General features: G+C 43.0%; 1 protein-coding gene across 2 annotated transcripts in view; it reads left to right on the forward strand.

Moving 5' to 3' along the window:
• The window catches only part of DGCR2 (DiGeorge syndrome critical region gene 2), a 46,019-nt gene extending 40,257 nt beyond the window's left edge, over window positions 1-5,762 (forward strand). For both annotated transcript variants that reach the window (XM_066603533.1, XM_066603534.1), the window contains 2 exons: window positions 811-1,047; window positions 2,273-5,762. In XM_066603533.1, coding sequence (XP_066459630.1) covers window positions 811-1,047; window positions 2,273-2,532 — 497 coding nt within the window. In that variant the 3' untranslated portion in view covers window positions 2,533-5,762. The remainder of the gene's footprint in view (window positions 1-810; window positions 1,048-2,272) is intronic.
• Window positions 5,763-18,084: the final 12,322 nt, after the last annotated feature.

Here is an 18,084-nt window from a genome sequence, read left to right on the forward strand (position 1 = left end):
TAGCACTCAGGCTGCACTGTTTCATCTGGGGTCTTCTGCTGGATCTGCGCCGAAGGCTCTAAATGGAACCTCAGATGCAGATGTAAATGGGACCTTAGTTGGTAGAAGTTACGTTGACTGTAGACTGGATAAGCTAAATCTTTTTTACTAATTGAAAAAAAAAAGTTTTAGTTTCTAGTTCTAAGCTGTTTTCTGATTGTAGATTTAAAATTCTATTTTGTACACATGATTATGGCAGCAGCCATCTTTTATTGAGTTGCTGTAAATGAGACCCTGTCAGGTCCCCTAAGCTGCCTGGGCTGTGGGCAACATGGCACACCGATTCGAACGGTCTGTTGGTTTAGTGGTTTTGCAAATCTTTTGAAACTTTACAGGAATGGACTAGAGATGGGTCCAATTAAGCTCATGCATGTTCTTGATTGGCTGGTACATCTGTAACTGTATACATAGGGACCTTCCAATCAGCATCTGGAGGAAGAAGGGGCGGGGCAGTGTGCATATATGAATATACATGAACTTCATTGGACTCAGTATAAGTGACAGACTACTGAAATCAGTGTCACTATATCCTGCTGCCATCAGTGTGTTACTAGATCCTGCTGCCCGCAGCTTAGGGGACCTGACTGGTTCCATTTACTGCAACCACATGGACCAAAGAAACCTTATAATATAAGAGTGTTGTAGGCATGTTCATCTGATCATCGCCTATTGTTAATGGTGGATGGAGTGTTATCCATGTATAAACTGTATAAACAGTATATATATTTTATATAACGTGTATCCGTTACATTTTTTATTTTTCTTTTGCAGTGCATCATTTTAACTTGGGCCGCAGAATGCCAGGCTTTGATTATGGACCTGATGGCTTTGGTACTGGCCTGACACCACTCCACCTGTCTGATGACGGAGAGGGCGGAGCCTTCCACTTTCATGAACCACCTCCTCCATATACTGCATATAAATACTCAGACATTCATCCCCCGGATGGTCCACCACCACCATATGAAGCTTCAATATGTCCTGATATCATTCTTTGCTCAACTACTGGTGAGAAATTTCCTGTTAGCTTTTTAACAATATACATTTTCACAAGCAATCATATATTACTTTAATGGGGTACTCCCATCACATTATGCTACGGCATATCGCTGGGTTATATGCATTTGTATTAAAGGGGTTTTATTGAAATTGCAAGTTATCCCCCATCCACAGGATACTTTTGTTGATCAGTGGGGGTCTCACTGCAGTGACCCCTGCTGAGCTCCAGAACAGGACTCCTGTGTCCTGCTCTGACTGACACTGCGGAGGCCGCTTCTCTTCCCCGCAGTGACATCACTGTGAATTCAGTGCAACACTCCTTTCAAGTCTATGGAGCTGACGGAAATACCCGAACAGAACCTCTGGTATCTCGGCAGCCGCGTTGACAGTAAATGGAGCACTAGTGTGTCGCATTCAGAGTCCTATAATTTCTTTTAAAATTTATTTTTTCCATCAGCGGAGCTCTGTGAAGGCTTGTTTTTTGCATGTCGAGCTGTAGTTTTCATTGGTACTGTATTTGGGTACATACAGCTTTTTTGATCATTTTTATTGCATTTTTTTTTGAAAGGCAAAATTAACAAAATATGCATTTTGACCCTATTAAAAAAAGGATAAATAGTGTGTTCAGTTTTTTGCACAGATCGTTATAGATATGGTAATACCAAATATGTGGTTTTTGTTTTGTTTTTACACACACACGGCGCAAACAAAAAGTGTTAATTTTTTTTTATTTACTTTTTTTAATGTCCCTGCAGAGGATTTGAACCAGAAAAGCTATGATGATGCATTGCAGTACTTATTTACTGCAATACATTATCACTTACAATAGCGATCGCAGGACCGGACGCCATTGTCTGTCAGCCAGTTGCCATGGGAACCCATCGTCCCTCCGTGATTACATAGTTGAGGGCCAATGACATTGTAGAGGGAGACACGCTCCCTCTGTGAACCCTTTACGTGCCATGATCTACATCGTACCATATAAGGGATTAGCAACATGGATCAGTGTTCTCACCAGTCCCTGCTGTTCTAGCGGGAGGGGAGGCTGGCTCACTTCTGAGTCCGTACCATCCACAGGATGTAAGTTTACATCCTGTTGCATTAAGTACCAGACGCCCAGGACTTAAATTTGTGTCTTCTGGCGTTAAGGGGTTAAATAATGTGAGCTTTTTTTATCTGAATCTCTTGTGTGATGATTGATTTTTGTCTTTTTCTTTGCTCTGTTGTGAATCAGATCAAGTGACTCGGCAATCAGCTGGGTTGGGGCAACTCTCCACTGCAAGCAGTAGCAATGCCTCTTCACCACAAACTACAGAGGAGCCGCTGCCACCTGCAGTGCCACCACTGCCTCAGCCACAAAGTGACACAGAAGACTCTGAAGATAGAAGTACTTCACTACTTGTAGCTCCTAATATTCTTCAAAATGAAGCCTTCCCCAATGCCGGTCAGTCTGGGCCCTCACCGAGTAACTGTTCTCTAAACACTGTTGTCTGAGATCGGAGTGAGAAAACAAAAAAAGCACCTGAGAACGGCACGCTGTGCCCCTGGCATCACAAACCTGACCGAACTGATGAAAGCATTAGCTGAAATCTTCTGCAAGAAGGCTTCCAGATCACGCATCCCGATTTTTAAAAAGAGTTAAAAAAAAAAAAAGTCATTAACCCTTTTGCTACCTAAGGTGTTTCTGCCATTACACACGAAACTACTGAGCAGGTGAAGTGTTAAATAGGCACGCTACACCGTAATCTTACATTGAATGAGTTATCATGTAAATATTACATTTCAAGTGCTGCACTTTCTCCATTCCCCCTTGAGTGTATGTGTGAGTGTGAGGAAGAGTTTTTATACATATTTTTGAATTGTATCCTACCTTTTTTGTTTCTTTGAATTCAATAACTTGCAATAACTGAGCAAGAAACTGCATTCATCGGACCCTCAGATTCTGTAAATTCAGCTCCAGCACAACGTCAAACAATGACAAAAGCACAGGCAAAGTCCACAGGAGTTTTCGAACTACTTTCACAGCGGAGTTTCAGCTGTCATTGCGTCTTTGGCAGAATTGGATGTAAAATATTTGGCGCCATCTCCACATCCTGCACAGAATATTATGAGACTTGCAACATGTGGATACTTTCTATTCTTGGGACCAGAAGCTTTTCGGATATTACCTTTCCCTACAAACGAACAAAGACTTTGTACTTACACATTCACATCGCTGTCCATATTTTGCTTTAGTTCAAGTGATATACAGTGGTCTCCATACAAAATGCTTATTACCATATCATAGCATGATGACATATGATATGCTAGGGTTATTTCATTGGAATGGAGGTAAGGGGTTGGGGTTTTATATCTGCAGAAAACATTTTTTTTTTCAAGGAGGCTTCCTAGTTTGATGACTGTCATGTTGGTTTTCCTGCAATTGGAGACCTCCCTGTTCATCTAGGCTAGGCAGTGCAATGGCCTTGATCCAAAACACTGGGATTGGACAAATGAAATTGGTTTGCATAGGCTGGCAATTTGATTTGCCCTTTTTTTTTAAATGTGCTGGTTTGTGAAAACTGTCGATGGTTTCCAGGACAATATACTGTGCGGAGTCCGATGTGGTGTAGAGACTTAAACACCTATGCTGATTGATCATTGTGGTTTTGAGCTTTTTATTTTTTTTTCCCCTATGAATTGAGATCCTGTTCAAGAAATCTATTATGCACCCAGATTGCTTTGCTCTTGGGCGACTCTTACACAGAAACCAAATGTGGTGTAAACCCATAGACTTTGATTTCTTTATTTCCCCCTCACTCTGCTATGGGGTATGCTGTAACCACACAGGGTTTGGAGTCTTTCCTATGAGTTGTTTTAAATTTTGACACTAATTCCCCCACCCAAAGGGTTGTAGAAAAAGTCCTCCTCTGTCACCCCTTTAACTAAAGTTATGATAGTTTACTTTCAAGTTGTTTTTTTATCTTTAGTTGTTGCTGCTAGAAAAGTTAATAAATCAAAAATTTTAGGATTTAGAAAGCTAATCTAAGGAACTCTGGTAGACCGTACTAAAGCCTCCCACAAAGTACTGATGGGCACTACTCCCAATTAGTATTTCAATCAAACAGTTAGCAGGAGTTCTATCCAAATGATTATTCGGTGTGCTTTGTTTAATATTGACTTGAGCATTTCCAAAAGAACTGTGGGTTTTACAAGGATCCAAGTATAAAGTAAACTCACCATGGAAAAAACTCCACTTGTAATTAAGAAAAGTAAAAAATGACATTTTATATCCAACATCACTCCCATGTCATACTCGCAGGCGTCTAGGAAGCCAGGATCTAAGCAGCTGTTTGACAGATCATTTCTTGATCATACGTGGCCTATATTGGGGTACTTTCACATGGGCCAATAGTCACCTGATTGCTCAAAATAGTGATTACAGACGACTGACGAGCAAATGAGCAAGAATCTCACACTTGTCTGAGTCGCTTGGCTTTTAGCTCCCCTTAAACAAAAAAAAAATTCTATCTTTCCGTATAAATGGGTTGTTGTCCATTTGTGAACGACTGCATGTTTACTCTGAAGAGAAGTAGGCGGCCGGACCAGATCTTCTGAGCTCTCCACCTCCATTCAGTGAGCGATCATCAGTCTGGTGTGAAAGCACAGGAGGGATTATAATTGTTGGGATGGCTGTCAGGCAGTTAAGCGCCCAACAGTCGGCCTATGTAAAAGTACCCTTATTCACGGAGAGACGAGTCATAGGTGAGCACCTTGTTCCTTCCATGTCACAAACAAATGCAAACAGCATTACAGAGCTTATCTTCCTGGGCACCTCTGGAGGTTGCCTTACGACAATCCAGAAATTTGCAAACCCACACCAGGCCTGAGTCTGAGGGTAACTTGCTGTAAAAGGTAGTGCAGAAGTGTGCATAGATCCCATATAATATGAAGGTATTAAAGGATGTGCTTGATGCATTTTTACATGAGGGACTTTAGAGTCTCCAGCTCCCTCAAGAGGAAGGTTTTCAGGTTTTGTCCGAGATTAGAAAAAGAAAGTCTGCTGTTTTCCCCAGAAATGGTGCCCGCTTGTCTGCAGGATGTGTTTTTGGTTTAGCCCTTCAGCTCCATTCACTTGAATGCGGATAAGACTCAATACCGGACATGGTCCCTGAACAAGATGTAGCGCTGGATCTGTGAACATTGCGGTTTTTGGTCTTTTTTTTTTTTTTTTCTTCTTTCCTCTCTAATCTTGGACAAACTCCTTCACAAGGAATCACTTCAAGTACTGCTTGTATTGGCGAGCCAGCACTGACTAATATACGCTGTGATGGGGTTATTGTTCTTTAATATAACAACTAGAAGTGCAGAAAGTAAAATGTCACCTTTTTCTTTATTTTGGGTGCCTTTCTAGATTCTGCTTAACCAATCGGTGAAGGGATTTGTTTACAAGCCACTATTACGGGGCAGGAGGTCCAGAGATGTGGTCCATAAAACAGCTGTTTCTGCTATGTTGATCCTCAGATTTTGTGACAGATTTTACCTGTGGCAATGTGTAAATAATTTTGATAGACCCTGTAGATATGACACTTGATGCTGTATCCTTCAGCCCCTGTGACTTTTTAGTTTCATTTTTGGGATGTTAAGCTTCATTTAACACAATCTACTGACTTTTCTTTCCCTCATGTTACTGTGAGAAACATTTCATTCAGATGCCAAAATAAAACTGTATTCTGAATTTTTCACATCGCTTGTGTCATTGCAAACATTACTAGATCCAAATGCTCATTTTTCATGCTTCCTGCTATGGCTCGTTTTTAATAGTAAAAGTTTAATCACATCTTTGTCAATCATGGCTGTTGGAGGTTACTCGTGTGTATGCCGAGGCCATCAGGATTATGGACACAGCGCAGAACTGCTATATGATACCCTTCCTTCCACTAACCAGGCCAGAAACCTACAAAAACCCCGAAACAGCTGTCGGTGTATGGATTCTGGATATAGATTTTTAATTCCCAGTCATTGTTATAAAGACTTGTATAAAGAGCCTGACATTGGCTTGCAGGAATGCTACCTTCCAATAGGTGGCGCTGCAGAGGTATTGTTCCATCTTCTTTATTGCCATTGAAGAGAAACCACATGGAATTCCTCTTCTAATGTCACTTGGTGCCTTTTTTATATGACCAAATTACAATATTGTGTTTTGCCGGAGAGGTTTTTATGCAAATTGAAGAGTATAGTCACACAATGTACTTAGACGTGTCCGATGACCTCGAAGCCAGAGTCAACACAGTGGCATTTGCAACAACTTCGATTTCAGCTTCGATATTTTTTTTCCCCCCTCTTACCCTATTGTGACCTACAAATTCAAAGAAGTGGTCTGGTTGGGCGCTACGGACAACTGATTCACATTATACCACTTGAGTTCTTTGGTAACCGCACAGTGTATGTCTGCTAAATTGAACCAATAATGAACCCATTTTTAAAGGGGTTGTCCCGCGCCGAAACGTTTTTTTTTTTCAACCCCCCCCCCCCCCGTTTGGCGCGAGACAACCCCGATGCAGGGACTTAAAAAAAAAACCGCACAGCTCTTACCTGAATCCCCGCGCTCCGGTGACTTCTTACTTACCGGTTGAAGATGGCCGCCGGGATCTTCTCCCTCGGTGGACCGCAGGGCTTCTGTGCGGTCCATTGCCGATTCCAGCCTCCTGATTGGCTGGAATCGGCACGTGACGGGGCGGAGCTACACGGAGCCGGCATCCTGCACGAGCGGCCCCATTGAGAAACGAAGAAGACCCGAACTGCGCAAGCGTGTCTAATTTGGCCATTAGACGCCGAAAATTAGACGGCTCCATGGAAACGAGGACGCTAGCAACGGAGCAGGTAAGTGAAAAACTTCTTATAACTTCTGTATGGCTCATAATTAATGCACAATGTACATTACAAAGTGCATTAATATGGCCATACAGAAGTGTATAGACCCACTTGCTGCCGCGGGACAGCCCCTTTAAGTAATTACTTTCAACAATAGGTGCACACCAATTAGCGAAAAAAAATAATTCTCTTAGCACAATGTTGTTTTGCTTGGATGTCTAAATCGCTATATAGATTGTGCAGAGAATTTTATCATCTACTAATGGCAGATCTCATACAGAAATCTAAAATGCAATGGATGGAGCGCTGCGAGTCAGGGCTAGATAATGTAAAGAGCTGGATTGTTGACCATGTCTGACAGCTCTGCGCTACTTTTAATCCTCTTTATTGATGTCAGACGCTCTTTCTTGGAAGAATAGATATGCAGAGTTTTTCTTTGATCTACAAATTCTTCCTCATCCTGGTGTTAAAACATTCATGAATTTTGATATTCCCTTTGAAATTACAAATACTCCATTAACCCTCTCCGATCCACTGCCAGACATCTTCCGAAATTCTGATTGAAGTCTGTAGAGCTCCGTTGTCATAAGACATCCGACAAGGTATTCTTACTGTATACTACCGTCTGTTCCGCTGTTGGAGCCTCTCCGATGCATCGTGTACTGCAGTACTGGCCTTAGCCAACAGATGGCGTTGTTGCATAACTGCAGAAAGAGCCCAATAAGAAACCCTGAATTGGAAAGGGTTAACCGGGAAGTGGGTATCTTGAACATTACATCATTTTTTGTGTAGGGTAGATGGAAAGTTCTGAGTAACATCCAGTACTTCAGGAATACTCAAAATTGTCAGATCTGTTGCTGAAGTTTCTGCAACTGTCCCATAAGATGATATGGGCTTGCTGCAGATACAAAATCCATTTACATGAATCAACCTGATCTGTAGGTCAGAGTCACACAAGTGTATGCATATTTGTGCACACATGAGTTCTGGTGGAATGAACAATGCTGTTTTGCACGTGCATCGTGTATTTTACTGCACTGTGTGCGCCCTCAAGGCATGTTCATTTGCGCAAACAAGATGCACCAATTTGAAATGGCTACTTAGTCTAATGAGATAAACAAGTGGTTTTTTTTCCACTGGAATGATCACGCATCTCGTAGCACTTTGTGTGTGCATTCGTGCACACCCAATGCTGCATTTTTGTCGGGGTGTTTTTTTTGCGTATCCGAAATGTGCAGCAAAAATATGCACATGTGAACCCATTGAAATCAATGTATTCTGTGTGTATTCTGTGCACACATACGTCCCTGTGAATCTGGCCTTAGTCACAGAAATTTGGGTAATCTAAAGCGTGAATCTACTCCTAATGAGACAAAGCTGACAGGATCCACAGTGTTTCCTGAAATTGCATCTAATGCAAGAAGGAATATGAGTAAGCCCCTTGTTTTACCTTACCAATATGCTACCAATAGGATTTATAATTGTTTTGGATCATTTTATTCTTAAAATTGATAGTTTGGACAAAAGCGATGTTCCACGGCATTCCACAGAAGAAAATCTGCATCAAAAACCATGCTATTTGGTACGAATTTTGGTGTGGCATTCAACTCAAGGGGTGGAATCTGCACCCCAAATTTTGGTGCTATAATTGATGCTGAGTATTTAAAATCTGCACAGCATGTCAATTTCCACACTGGTTTTGTGCAAATCCCAACTACTTTGCTGCTCTGTAATTGACGAGGACCTTCCATGCGCAGGGTTTGCACAGAAGATCCATTGCAAATCTGCCCTGTGTTAGCATAGCCTTAAGAGACACAAATCAAGGAAAGGGGCTGGAAACCTGAAAACACATAGAGGTTCATTATGATCTGTGGTAACGATTGTATACTCCCAATTTACCACTAGATGGCAGTTCTGTGCTATACTATAATGTATGGCAAGTCCATATTTTGGTGTTCTCATTTTGACAGATAACATTATTTAGGTGTTGAAGCTTGACTAATATTTTTTTCAACTCGCTTTCACTTATTTAGTGCATATTTACTTTAATATGTAACCTCAGATTAGAATATTTTTGGAACCTTTTCTAGAGCCCCAATAAGGTATTCTTTCTTAATTTTCCAGTGTTACCATAGTTGCGTTCTATCCACACGTGGCAGATTTGCTGCAGACATTTTTGTGACTGTCCATTCATCTGAATGGGGCTTTCAGAAGTCCATGTGCTCGTCACCAAAACAACCCCATTCAGGTAGCAATGGAACTGGTTTTCAATTGCAAACATTTCTACAACAAATGTCACATCTGAGTAAAAGTTAGTGGCAGAGTTGTAATGAAGGGCTCGTGTACCTCTGTGCAGTCCCATTATGCCAAATTCACACGAGCGTATAAAAGCTGCTTGTGGTGATAATAAAAAGGTCCATAACAAAGTGAAACCGGCCCCAATTTATTTCTGCAATTCTTCACAATGGATCTGTGAAATATGGACCGCACACAGACAACATCTTTGTTTTTACGGAGTCGCCATTGACTTGAATGGGTAAGTATCATCCATAAGTCAAATTGCAATAGTGAATGAATGTATCTGTGAAAAAACTGATGTGTAAATTGATGCATCAACTGTTAGGCGTTTTTGTGCTGTCCGGGTCTAGTTTAGTTGTAGACTCAGACAGCCCAAGACACATACTCAAAATATGCACTTGTGAATTATCCATTACAGCTACAAAACTTACATGGTCTTATACATGATTCTACAGCTTGAGGGCTCTTTTACACGAGCGTATATCAGTGTGCTGTTTTCACGGATGGACGATATACACTACGATGGGAGGTGTAAAAAATCGTGAACTGGTGCACAAATCTAACGTTTGTGCGTCCGTGTAGACGGTATGGCCCCGGGTACATTTACGCCGTGGCCGCCATGCTGTTGCCCCTTCCCTCCTCCTCGCTGGCTCACCTCCCCTCCGGCTGCTTGCATTGGAAGGGGGCGGAGCTAAGCTTGTAACACTTACCAATACAGTTATCTGAGCTGTCCATCACATGACCATAATAGAAAGGTTGGGAAAAAAACGGACGGCGTGGGGGGTGGGAAGGAGCCATACAGAGAATCAAATCAAAGAGCGCAAGCCCCCTGGTACCAGGTATCCAGTAACCAAAGATGAAAATAAGAGGGGGATAACCTAAAAAAACAATACATTTGAGATTAGAAAAATAAAGTATTAACTGGATAGAAAAACAGAAGGGAAGCTTGACAGGCAAAGATTACCGGGGTGGATGCAGCGTGGGTATTGGGGGGGAAGACAGGGGATGACAAGTATTACCATCCCAGGGTCAGTCCGGAATAACTACAGACTATAACCAATCTCACCATTATCTTTCCTCTGCCAGAAATATCAAAGTTTATGAACTTTTATGAGAACAGGGTTTTGAACTCTGCGGAGGACTGAAATGTGTTTTAGGTCATGCTTTAAGTTTATAAGTACCATTACATACAAATTAAGGACTCCATGTTGAATTATAGGAACAGAAGCAAGTCCTGTTCTCAGATGCTCAATGAAAGGTCACATGACAAACTACCCTCATGCTTAATTATATCAAAATGCTAACAACTACTTGTCTGTACGTCCGTGTGTGCTGTTAGTTACAGGCTCCACTCCTGGTCACGTGGTGATGTCATCACAGGTCCTACAGCATAATAAAACATGCAGAGTCTGACAGCAGCCGTCTGCTCACAGGACCTGTGATGTTACCATCATGTGATCAGGGACCTGGCCTCTGACCCTGATGATCACATGACAGTGATGTCATCACAGGTCCTTCACTTTGCAGTGCCTTGCGTGCATATATCTATATTACGCTCAAGATCGGCACTAACAACCAATCAGGTTGCTGGAATTGCTCCATAGTGCCGAGCTTGAGAGTAATATACATATATGCGGCCTGTGTGCATATTTTTTTATTCCGCACCCCCTCTGCTCGAGCCAACCCAAACAACCAATCACTGTGAATCCGTTAACCCAAACAACCAATCAGGTTGTGAATGGAGCAGAAATGGTGTGAAATTTAATAATATGCACCCTGCGTGTGACAGATGGAGGAGCATGTGAACAGTCACCTGTGTGGAATAGTCTAGGGTCACATTACAAGGTGGTGATCAGTGTGTGCAGGACTCTGCTATGTCGGTTGTGATCCCTGTTGTATGGGATGAAGAATGTATGTAGCGGAGCTGTGTGTGAGACGCACACATGTAGCGGAGGTGTGTGTGTGTGTGTGTGTGTGTGTGTGTGTGTGTGTGTGTGTGTGAGACTTGCACATGTAACAGAGCTGTGTGTGTGTGAGACTTGCACATGTAGCGGAGCTGTGTGTGTGAGATGAACATGAAGCGGAGCTATGTGCGTGCGTGTGACGCGTGCATGTAGCGGAGCTGTGTGAGTGTGTGACGCCCACATGTAGCAGAGCTATCTATTATCTGTCAAAAACCCTAGAAGCGCAATAACAGGTATGTCATCATAGGTCCTAAACAAGCAGCCGTGTGCTTACAACTCCAATCCCTTTCACTATATTATATCAGTCAGTGGCACCATCAGAAACACTGGTACCATAATTTCCTAATAATTACTAGTTGCTTACATAGTGACAACCACGTTGTACATAATTTGGTTCATCGGTTTTGGGGATTTACTTTCACAGATCTAGATCCTGTGGGTTTTTAACTGCAATGCCCGCTAGTTCAGCCTTCATAGATATGGATGTCTCATGTAACAAGAAGATAATTGTCAGATCATTACCAAATGCTTACTCCAGGCTACTGAACAATTGTTAAATCATCCTTTCCTACTAGTGGCTTTTTGTTTCATGATTTTGAATTGGATCGCTGCTCAGGAATGTAGTTGCCATTGTGGGGGGTCAAACTCAGACCGTTGAGCTAATGCTGTCCGCCTCCCAATTGGTTTCAGGATTGAGTACTCAGAGACAACTTAGATGGGTGACCACACGAGTATGCGGTTAGCCAAAGAAGAAGTGAAAGTTTATTCAAAATTACAGATGATATAGGAAAGGTTTGCTGACGTATTGATTTGATTACTGCGCATGCCCCAGGCATGCATAACATCTGCAGATTTTTAATTAGCATTACACATCTTTCAAAGGAGTCTCCTACATGAGCAATGCATCAATGTCCGGTGACACCTGTAACAAAAACAAAACATTCCCGGACGCTTCTTCTAGAAAGGAGTGAACTTTCTCAAGGGAAAGGAGGCATGAGAGAGAGAAAGCTGATAAGGATTCAAAGTCATTATTATAATTGGGTCTAACATTTTTCTAGGTAAAAGGTGAAATTAATACAGATACATGATTGAAGCAAAACAAGCAAAGAGATACAAAATGGAGTCGCTGTAGTCTATTATTAAGCGTCGGCCCTTACACGTATAAGCTTAGACCTTGGGCAGAAGAAGACGCAAATTATAAACACATAAGTATTCTGTGAAATACACTTATCAATTTAAAAGGGGGGGGGGGAGCAAAGGTAAGGCATAAAAAGTCCATTAGTCCCAAAACAAACAACAATTCCTTCAACCTTTACCACAGTAGGTGCGATCAGCAGGACTCGATAGGGCCCCTCGAGTCTGGGCTCTAGAGATTTCCGGACAAGCCTCTTTACGACCACCCAATTTCCAGGTAGTAGGGAATGAGATCCCTCTAGGTTGTCTGGGCCTGGAATGGGAGAAAAAGACTAGATTCTGGGTTACCATTAGTTGGTCACACAGGTGCTTTACATATCCGGCTACTATGTCATAGCCCTGCTGTAGGGCTTGTGGATGATACAGCCCCAATCTTGGCATAAAGCCAGACAACACTTCCTTTAACTTAAGCGTACCATTTAGTCTTTTAACTTTGTCTAAACTCTGCAGGTGTGAAGTGTGTACCTTTGTTTGAGTCAATCACTTCCGGTACCTCGTATCTGCGGATTACCTCATTCATCAGCTCCTGTACGATTACCTGCTTATTTACTTTGGTAACAGGGTAGGTCTCCGACCTGGAAAGACATCAACAACAACAAGCACATATTCATACTTCCCAACAAGTGGGAGCTGAGTGTAGTCAATTTGCAATCCCTGAAATGGGTAGAGTGGTCTAGGCAAGTGTTATGTGGCAAATTTACTTCTGCCCTGTTGCTTACGGCAAAGCTCATGCAAAATTGGACAAGTGATGATGCAGCAACTACAGGAAACCCAGGAGCCACTCGTCCTTGTTCAAGCGTCAATATCATTGCTGCTTTGAATGGGGTGCTGGATGAGGCAAGCATCGCCACCATGCTGAAGGAGGTGCTAGAAGGCCTGGAGTACCTGCATAAGAACGGCCAGATCCTCAGGAATGTTAAGGCTGGAAACATCCTCCTGGGTGAAGACGGTTCCGTGCAGATCGCAGATTTCGGCGTCAGTGCATTTGTAGCCACAGGAGGCAACATTATCAGGAATAAAGTCAGAAAGACCCTTGTGGGCACGCCATGCCGGACGGCACCGGAGGCGACGGAGCAGACCAGAGGACACAACCTCAAGGCGGACTTCTGGACCCCCGTTAGGTGTGTCTTTCCGTGCATTCGTTGGGCCATCAAGGGGCACAGGGACCATGGTGGGCAAGTTCTGTTGACTGTTCGCCATTCACCGTCCCATTTCTGCTGCTTCCATATTTAGTACATTTGTCTTTTTCTTCATTGCTGGCTTGTAACTGTAAAGTCTTTAGCATATCAAAGTCCAAAGTTTGTATCAAAGTCCAAGTTCATATCAAAGTAATCAAAGTCCAAGGTTTATATCAAAGTCCAAAGTTATTGTTAAATTCTTCTTTTCTTCCACGGCTTAAGGGCCGCTGCCTTTGCTGTGTGATCTGTGATGGCGTTGCCTCTTGTTTCTCTGCTGTAGGAATTGGTGTGAGCTTTCCACTTTGTCACCGCTGCACCATTCTTAACAAGCTGTCTGGCCTTTCATGTTAGGCCGTAGTCATGAGCTATGCCAAATGCATACCGGGAGTCAGTGTAAATGTTTGCCGTCTTACCTTCTACCACTCCACACGCCTCAGTGAGGGCCTGTAACTCCGCTTCCTGTCCTGGGACATGCGGAGGCATTCTGCTTTTAGGACATCTTGTCGCGTGACCACTGCATATCCAGCGTGGAGTCGTCAATTACCCTGGTACCATCTACAAAAACAACTCAGAATATGCATTATTAACAAGGGCTTTCAGTTAACATTTATTATGGCCACCTGTTCTGGCAACATGATGGCTTCCATTAGTAAACTTACAGCTTTTCTATTCTTGATGGAGGAAACACAAAAGGCTTAGTGATGCATTGAGGTAACTATTTGGGTCAGGAGTACATATAAAAAAAGTAAATCATCAACATATTACAAGAGGGTGGTGCCCTCGGGAATTGACCAGGCGTCTAATATCAGCTTCATGCATCTGGTAAACTGGTTTTGGGCTATTCTGTGCCCCTTATGGCAGCACTGTCCAACAGTACTGCTTTCCTCTGAAAATAAATGCAAACAAATACTGACAGTCTGGCTGGCCCTTTAAACTCTTTCTCTTTAACGGGGAACAAAAGGGGTATTGGCTGGGAAGACACATTTCTTAAGGGCTTTAAGTTAACATAAAGAAGAGACAGTGTCTGCAATTGCATCTTCCTGGACATGTGCCAGGGGGTACTGACGGACCAAGGGGGCTAAGAGCTTGGTCCTCTGCGTACGTAAAAGTGAGGACGGGTAGAGGTGTCGCTTGGTCTGCTGCCATCCGACATAAGGTCGGGTGACTTTCAGACCCGGGGTGTATACGAGCCTCACCGGACAGGTGAAGTTTGATACAACCTCCCAGGGGTCCCATCACGTCAGTTCTCAATATGCTTTCAGGACCTTCCAGCATAAGGAAGCGCGTGAGGTATCGTGACCCTTTAAACATTACCTCAAGCGGTTCAGTTTCTGCCAGCTGAATTGGCACTTCTGAAACCCCTTGCACCAATTACCGCTAGACAATCAGGCTGGTATTCTATTTCAAATAGATCATAACCTTGTTGTAAAAAAAAGAAAAGGAAAAAAAAAATTTTAAATTTAAAAATAGCTTTAAAAATAGCCGACCTGCAATACCTAGATCACCTATATCTTCTCTCCCCCCCTTTTGAACTAGGGTACTTAATTGGAAGGGTAACCGAGTTCAAGGTAGTAAGAATGACAAGAGCACATTGTAGCTGGATTTGACGGGCCAGAAATAAGTGCTTGGGTTGCACTTGCGTGTATATGCTCCAGGTGTCATGGGGGGGTGAGGACCACTAGGGGGAGTTGGTTCAATACCAACTCCGAAGATTTGTTAACCATTGCCTGTACTGCTGCCACCGCACAAACACATGAGGGAGCTCCTCGAGCCACTGGATACAGCTTCATGGAGTAGCATCCAGGTGGCCGTGGTTGTCCCCTGTGCTTTTGTGTCAATACTGTCGTCCCCTGGCCAGAAAATTCCGTACAGAAAAGAATAAAGGATAAAGTGTAAAAGGGTGAGAAATGAGCTTCAGGGGTGAGAGAGGAAAAAAGAATGATTGAATGAAAACAAAGTGGACCCATGGGCGGCAGTATGAAAACAAGGCCCAGAAAGGTGCGGAGTTTGGCAGCAGGTGTAAGTACAGGTATGGCCGTCCGTACGTTTCTTCTATAGAGCATTCTCAGAAACAGTATAATTGTGACTTGTTGGCAGGCTTCCAAATTATCAGCACACAGCACCTACATCACAGATTAACTCTCATCCATTCATGCAGTCAAGTCTCATTCAAATATTAGTAAGAGTTCACACAGGACGTAACGCGTATGATGCAACTGTCCTCATCTTGCAAACAAATGCATTCAATCACTCCCACCCCACTGTCTGTAATACCAGAGAAGTATACCACACTAATATTTCCCATAAAAGGAACACACATTTAGCAATTATGCACACGTCCGACCAGTTACAGAACTGACATTTACACAAAGAACAGCAAAACTAATATTCACTGGATTCATTACGGGTTTTATTCTATTCAAGCAAGCAGGGTTACTCGTCCAGTGTTCTCCGCTCTAATCTTTGGCCTTGAGAGGCACGCATTCCTTCTCTGTAAACTCTCACTATACCCCCCCTTTCGGAGACAAGGGGGGGGGGGGTGGCTTGCAGCTGCGGCTTTTCACAAGAAGCACACATTAACCCTTTATCTCTTTCTAATCTTCCATTTCCAAAACCATACAATTCACACAATACATTCAACGTCTGTCTTTCTTCTCTGACTTTGAATTTTTATCTCTCTCTGGAACAGAACAATCTTATATTTTTGGAAAACAGCCAGAATGTCCAGGCTCCAAGCAACAAGAGAAAACTAATATTTCTCTGCACTGACTATCAAACCCAGACGGCAGAGGAATAGTTAAACACATAAAAGAAAGGACAAAACGTATGGATTACATAACATGAAGACATACAGACAATATTGGTTATTTGACACATAATTATCCACAGATTCTACATGAACTTGCTTTATGTCCCAAAGGAACAGAAACTATAAAAGAATTCCCTTTTTTTTTTCTTCTGATAATTACCGTATCTACACGTGCCTTACTCCATCTATCTAACATACGTTACCCAACTTTGGCTTATCTCTGAATCTTTCTGAGACTTGTGGGTCTCAGATTCCCAAAATTCTAACTTGCTTTGTCTGTCCTTTGTTATTTCTCTAACTTGCTTTTCTCAACAACTTGCTAGATTATCTATGGAGTCTGTCCCGGAGCTGAACCTTCTCCTCCTGGTTGCTATAGTATTTAACCGCCACTGCGGGGCGCTTCTCATCCATAGCAAACCCTACTGCCTTTTTATACAAGTCTCCGGGCTTGGCTTGCCGCCAATCAGGGGTGCATGCTTTTATTTTATCTGCCAATGATGGGCCAATGCCTTGCATGAACGCTTCACACATCATTGGGTAGTACACTTCATCTGCACAGAGGGTGAGACCCATGTCTCTAGCCTTTGTTTCTAGTCTGCCAAAATAGCATTCAACGGTTTCATTCTTTCCCCGTCTGCACATAGTTAAAGCTGTTTGTTTTTGTAAAGGGTTTTGTTGTCCGCACCTGTGACAATGCCAATAAGGTTTTTCTCTTCGGGGCTCTTGTGGCAGATTTGCAGCAGTGCAACTCTGACACTCAGGAAGAATTCCAGAGCTGTTTGCGGTTGGTAAGATCGGGTGTATTCTGGCTGGATCAGGCACCGGGGGTGCATACACAAGTATGCCCTCATCCCTCGGTTCACAATCCCACCGTTCTACGTTTACCTTTCTACTGTATTTGATTATGGCCTCTATTCCTTTATCTAGACCAGCGTCTTTGATAGCTTTCATGTGTTTTGTTCCGTACTGCCGCCAGAACTCATAGTTAAAAGTTCCTGCTCTTTTAAGCCCTATCAGCTTGTAAACTTTACAGGCTTGCTTATAACTGTCCTCCCCCTCTCTCTCCCTAATTATCTCAATAGGGGTCAAGAAAGTCGTAGACTGTCTGGACCCCATACTAATAATTGGACTTGCCATTTTTGATTTACCCAATCACGGAGTAGTGAGGATGTACAGAACGTCCTCTGGGTAAATCTGGCGGTCGCAATGACCTTTTAGTCCCTTCTGCCAGGTCGTGGCTGGCAGGACACGTATGTATACTATGGACTTGATGTCCACTGTTTCTACCTCAGTCCTTCGGGTAGATCAGGACAGTCCCTTCTGTCAGGTACGCGGCTGACAGGGCACGTATGCTTCCTTATTAGTAGACTTTTTTATGGAGAGAGAGGAGACCACGGCTCACCTCTATACGCGGCTTTTGTAATCTTATAACAAATTACAGCTAGGAAAATGAGTGCGGCAGTCAAAGTACAATAAAAAGCTATCAGTTCAATGCTTCCAGCAGACAGCATGGCAATATACACATGTGGGTTCTTCCGTCTAGCACGGTTATCAAGAACACCGTAAATAACGGGCAGAAGTATCCTATAAGCATGCAGCGACAAACCTTTCTGTCGACACGTGACTTTTGAAGACAGGGGAGCTCAGATCTAGAATGGTAAGTCAATGGCTTACCTTACACCGGTGTTTTGTAGATCTGGGGTCCCGTGGCCTCCAGTCCAGGTGGTCGGCAGGCAGGGTCGTCAGATAT

Source organism: Eleutherodactylus coqui, chromosome 5 (genome assembly GCF_035609145.1).
Source record: "Eleutherodactylus coqui strain aEleCoq1 chromosome 5, aEleCoq1.hap1, whole genome shotgun sequence".
NCBI lineage: Eukaryota > Metazoa > Chordata > Amphibia > Anura > Eleutherodactylidae > Eleutherodactylus > Eleutherodactylus coqui.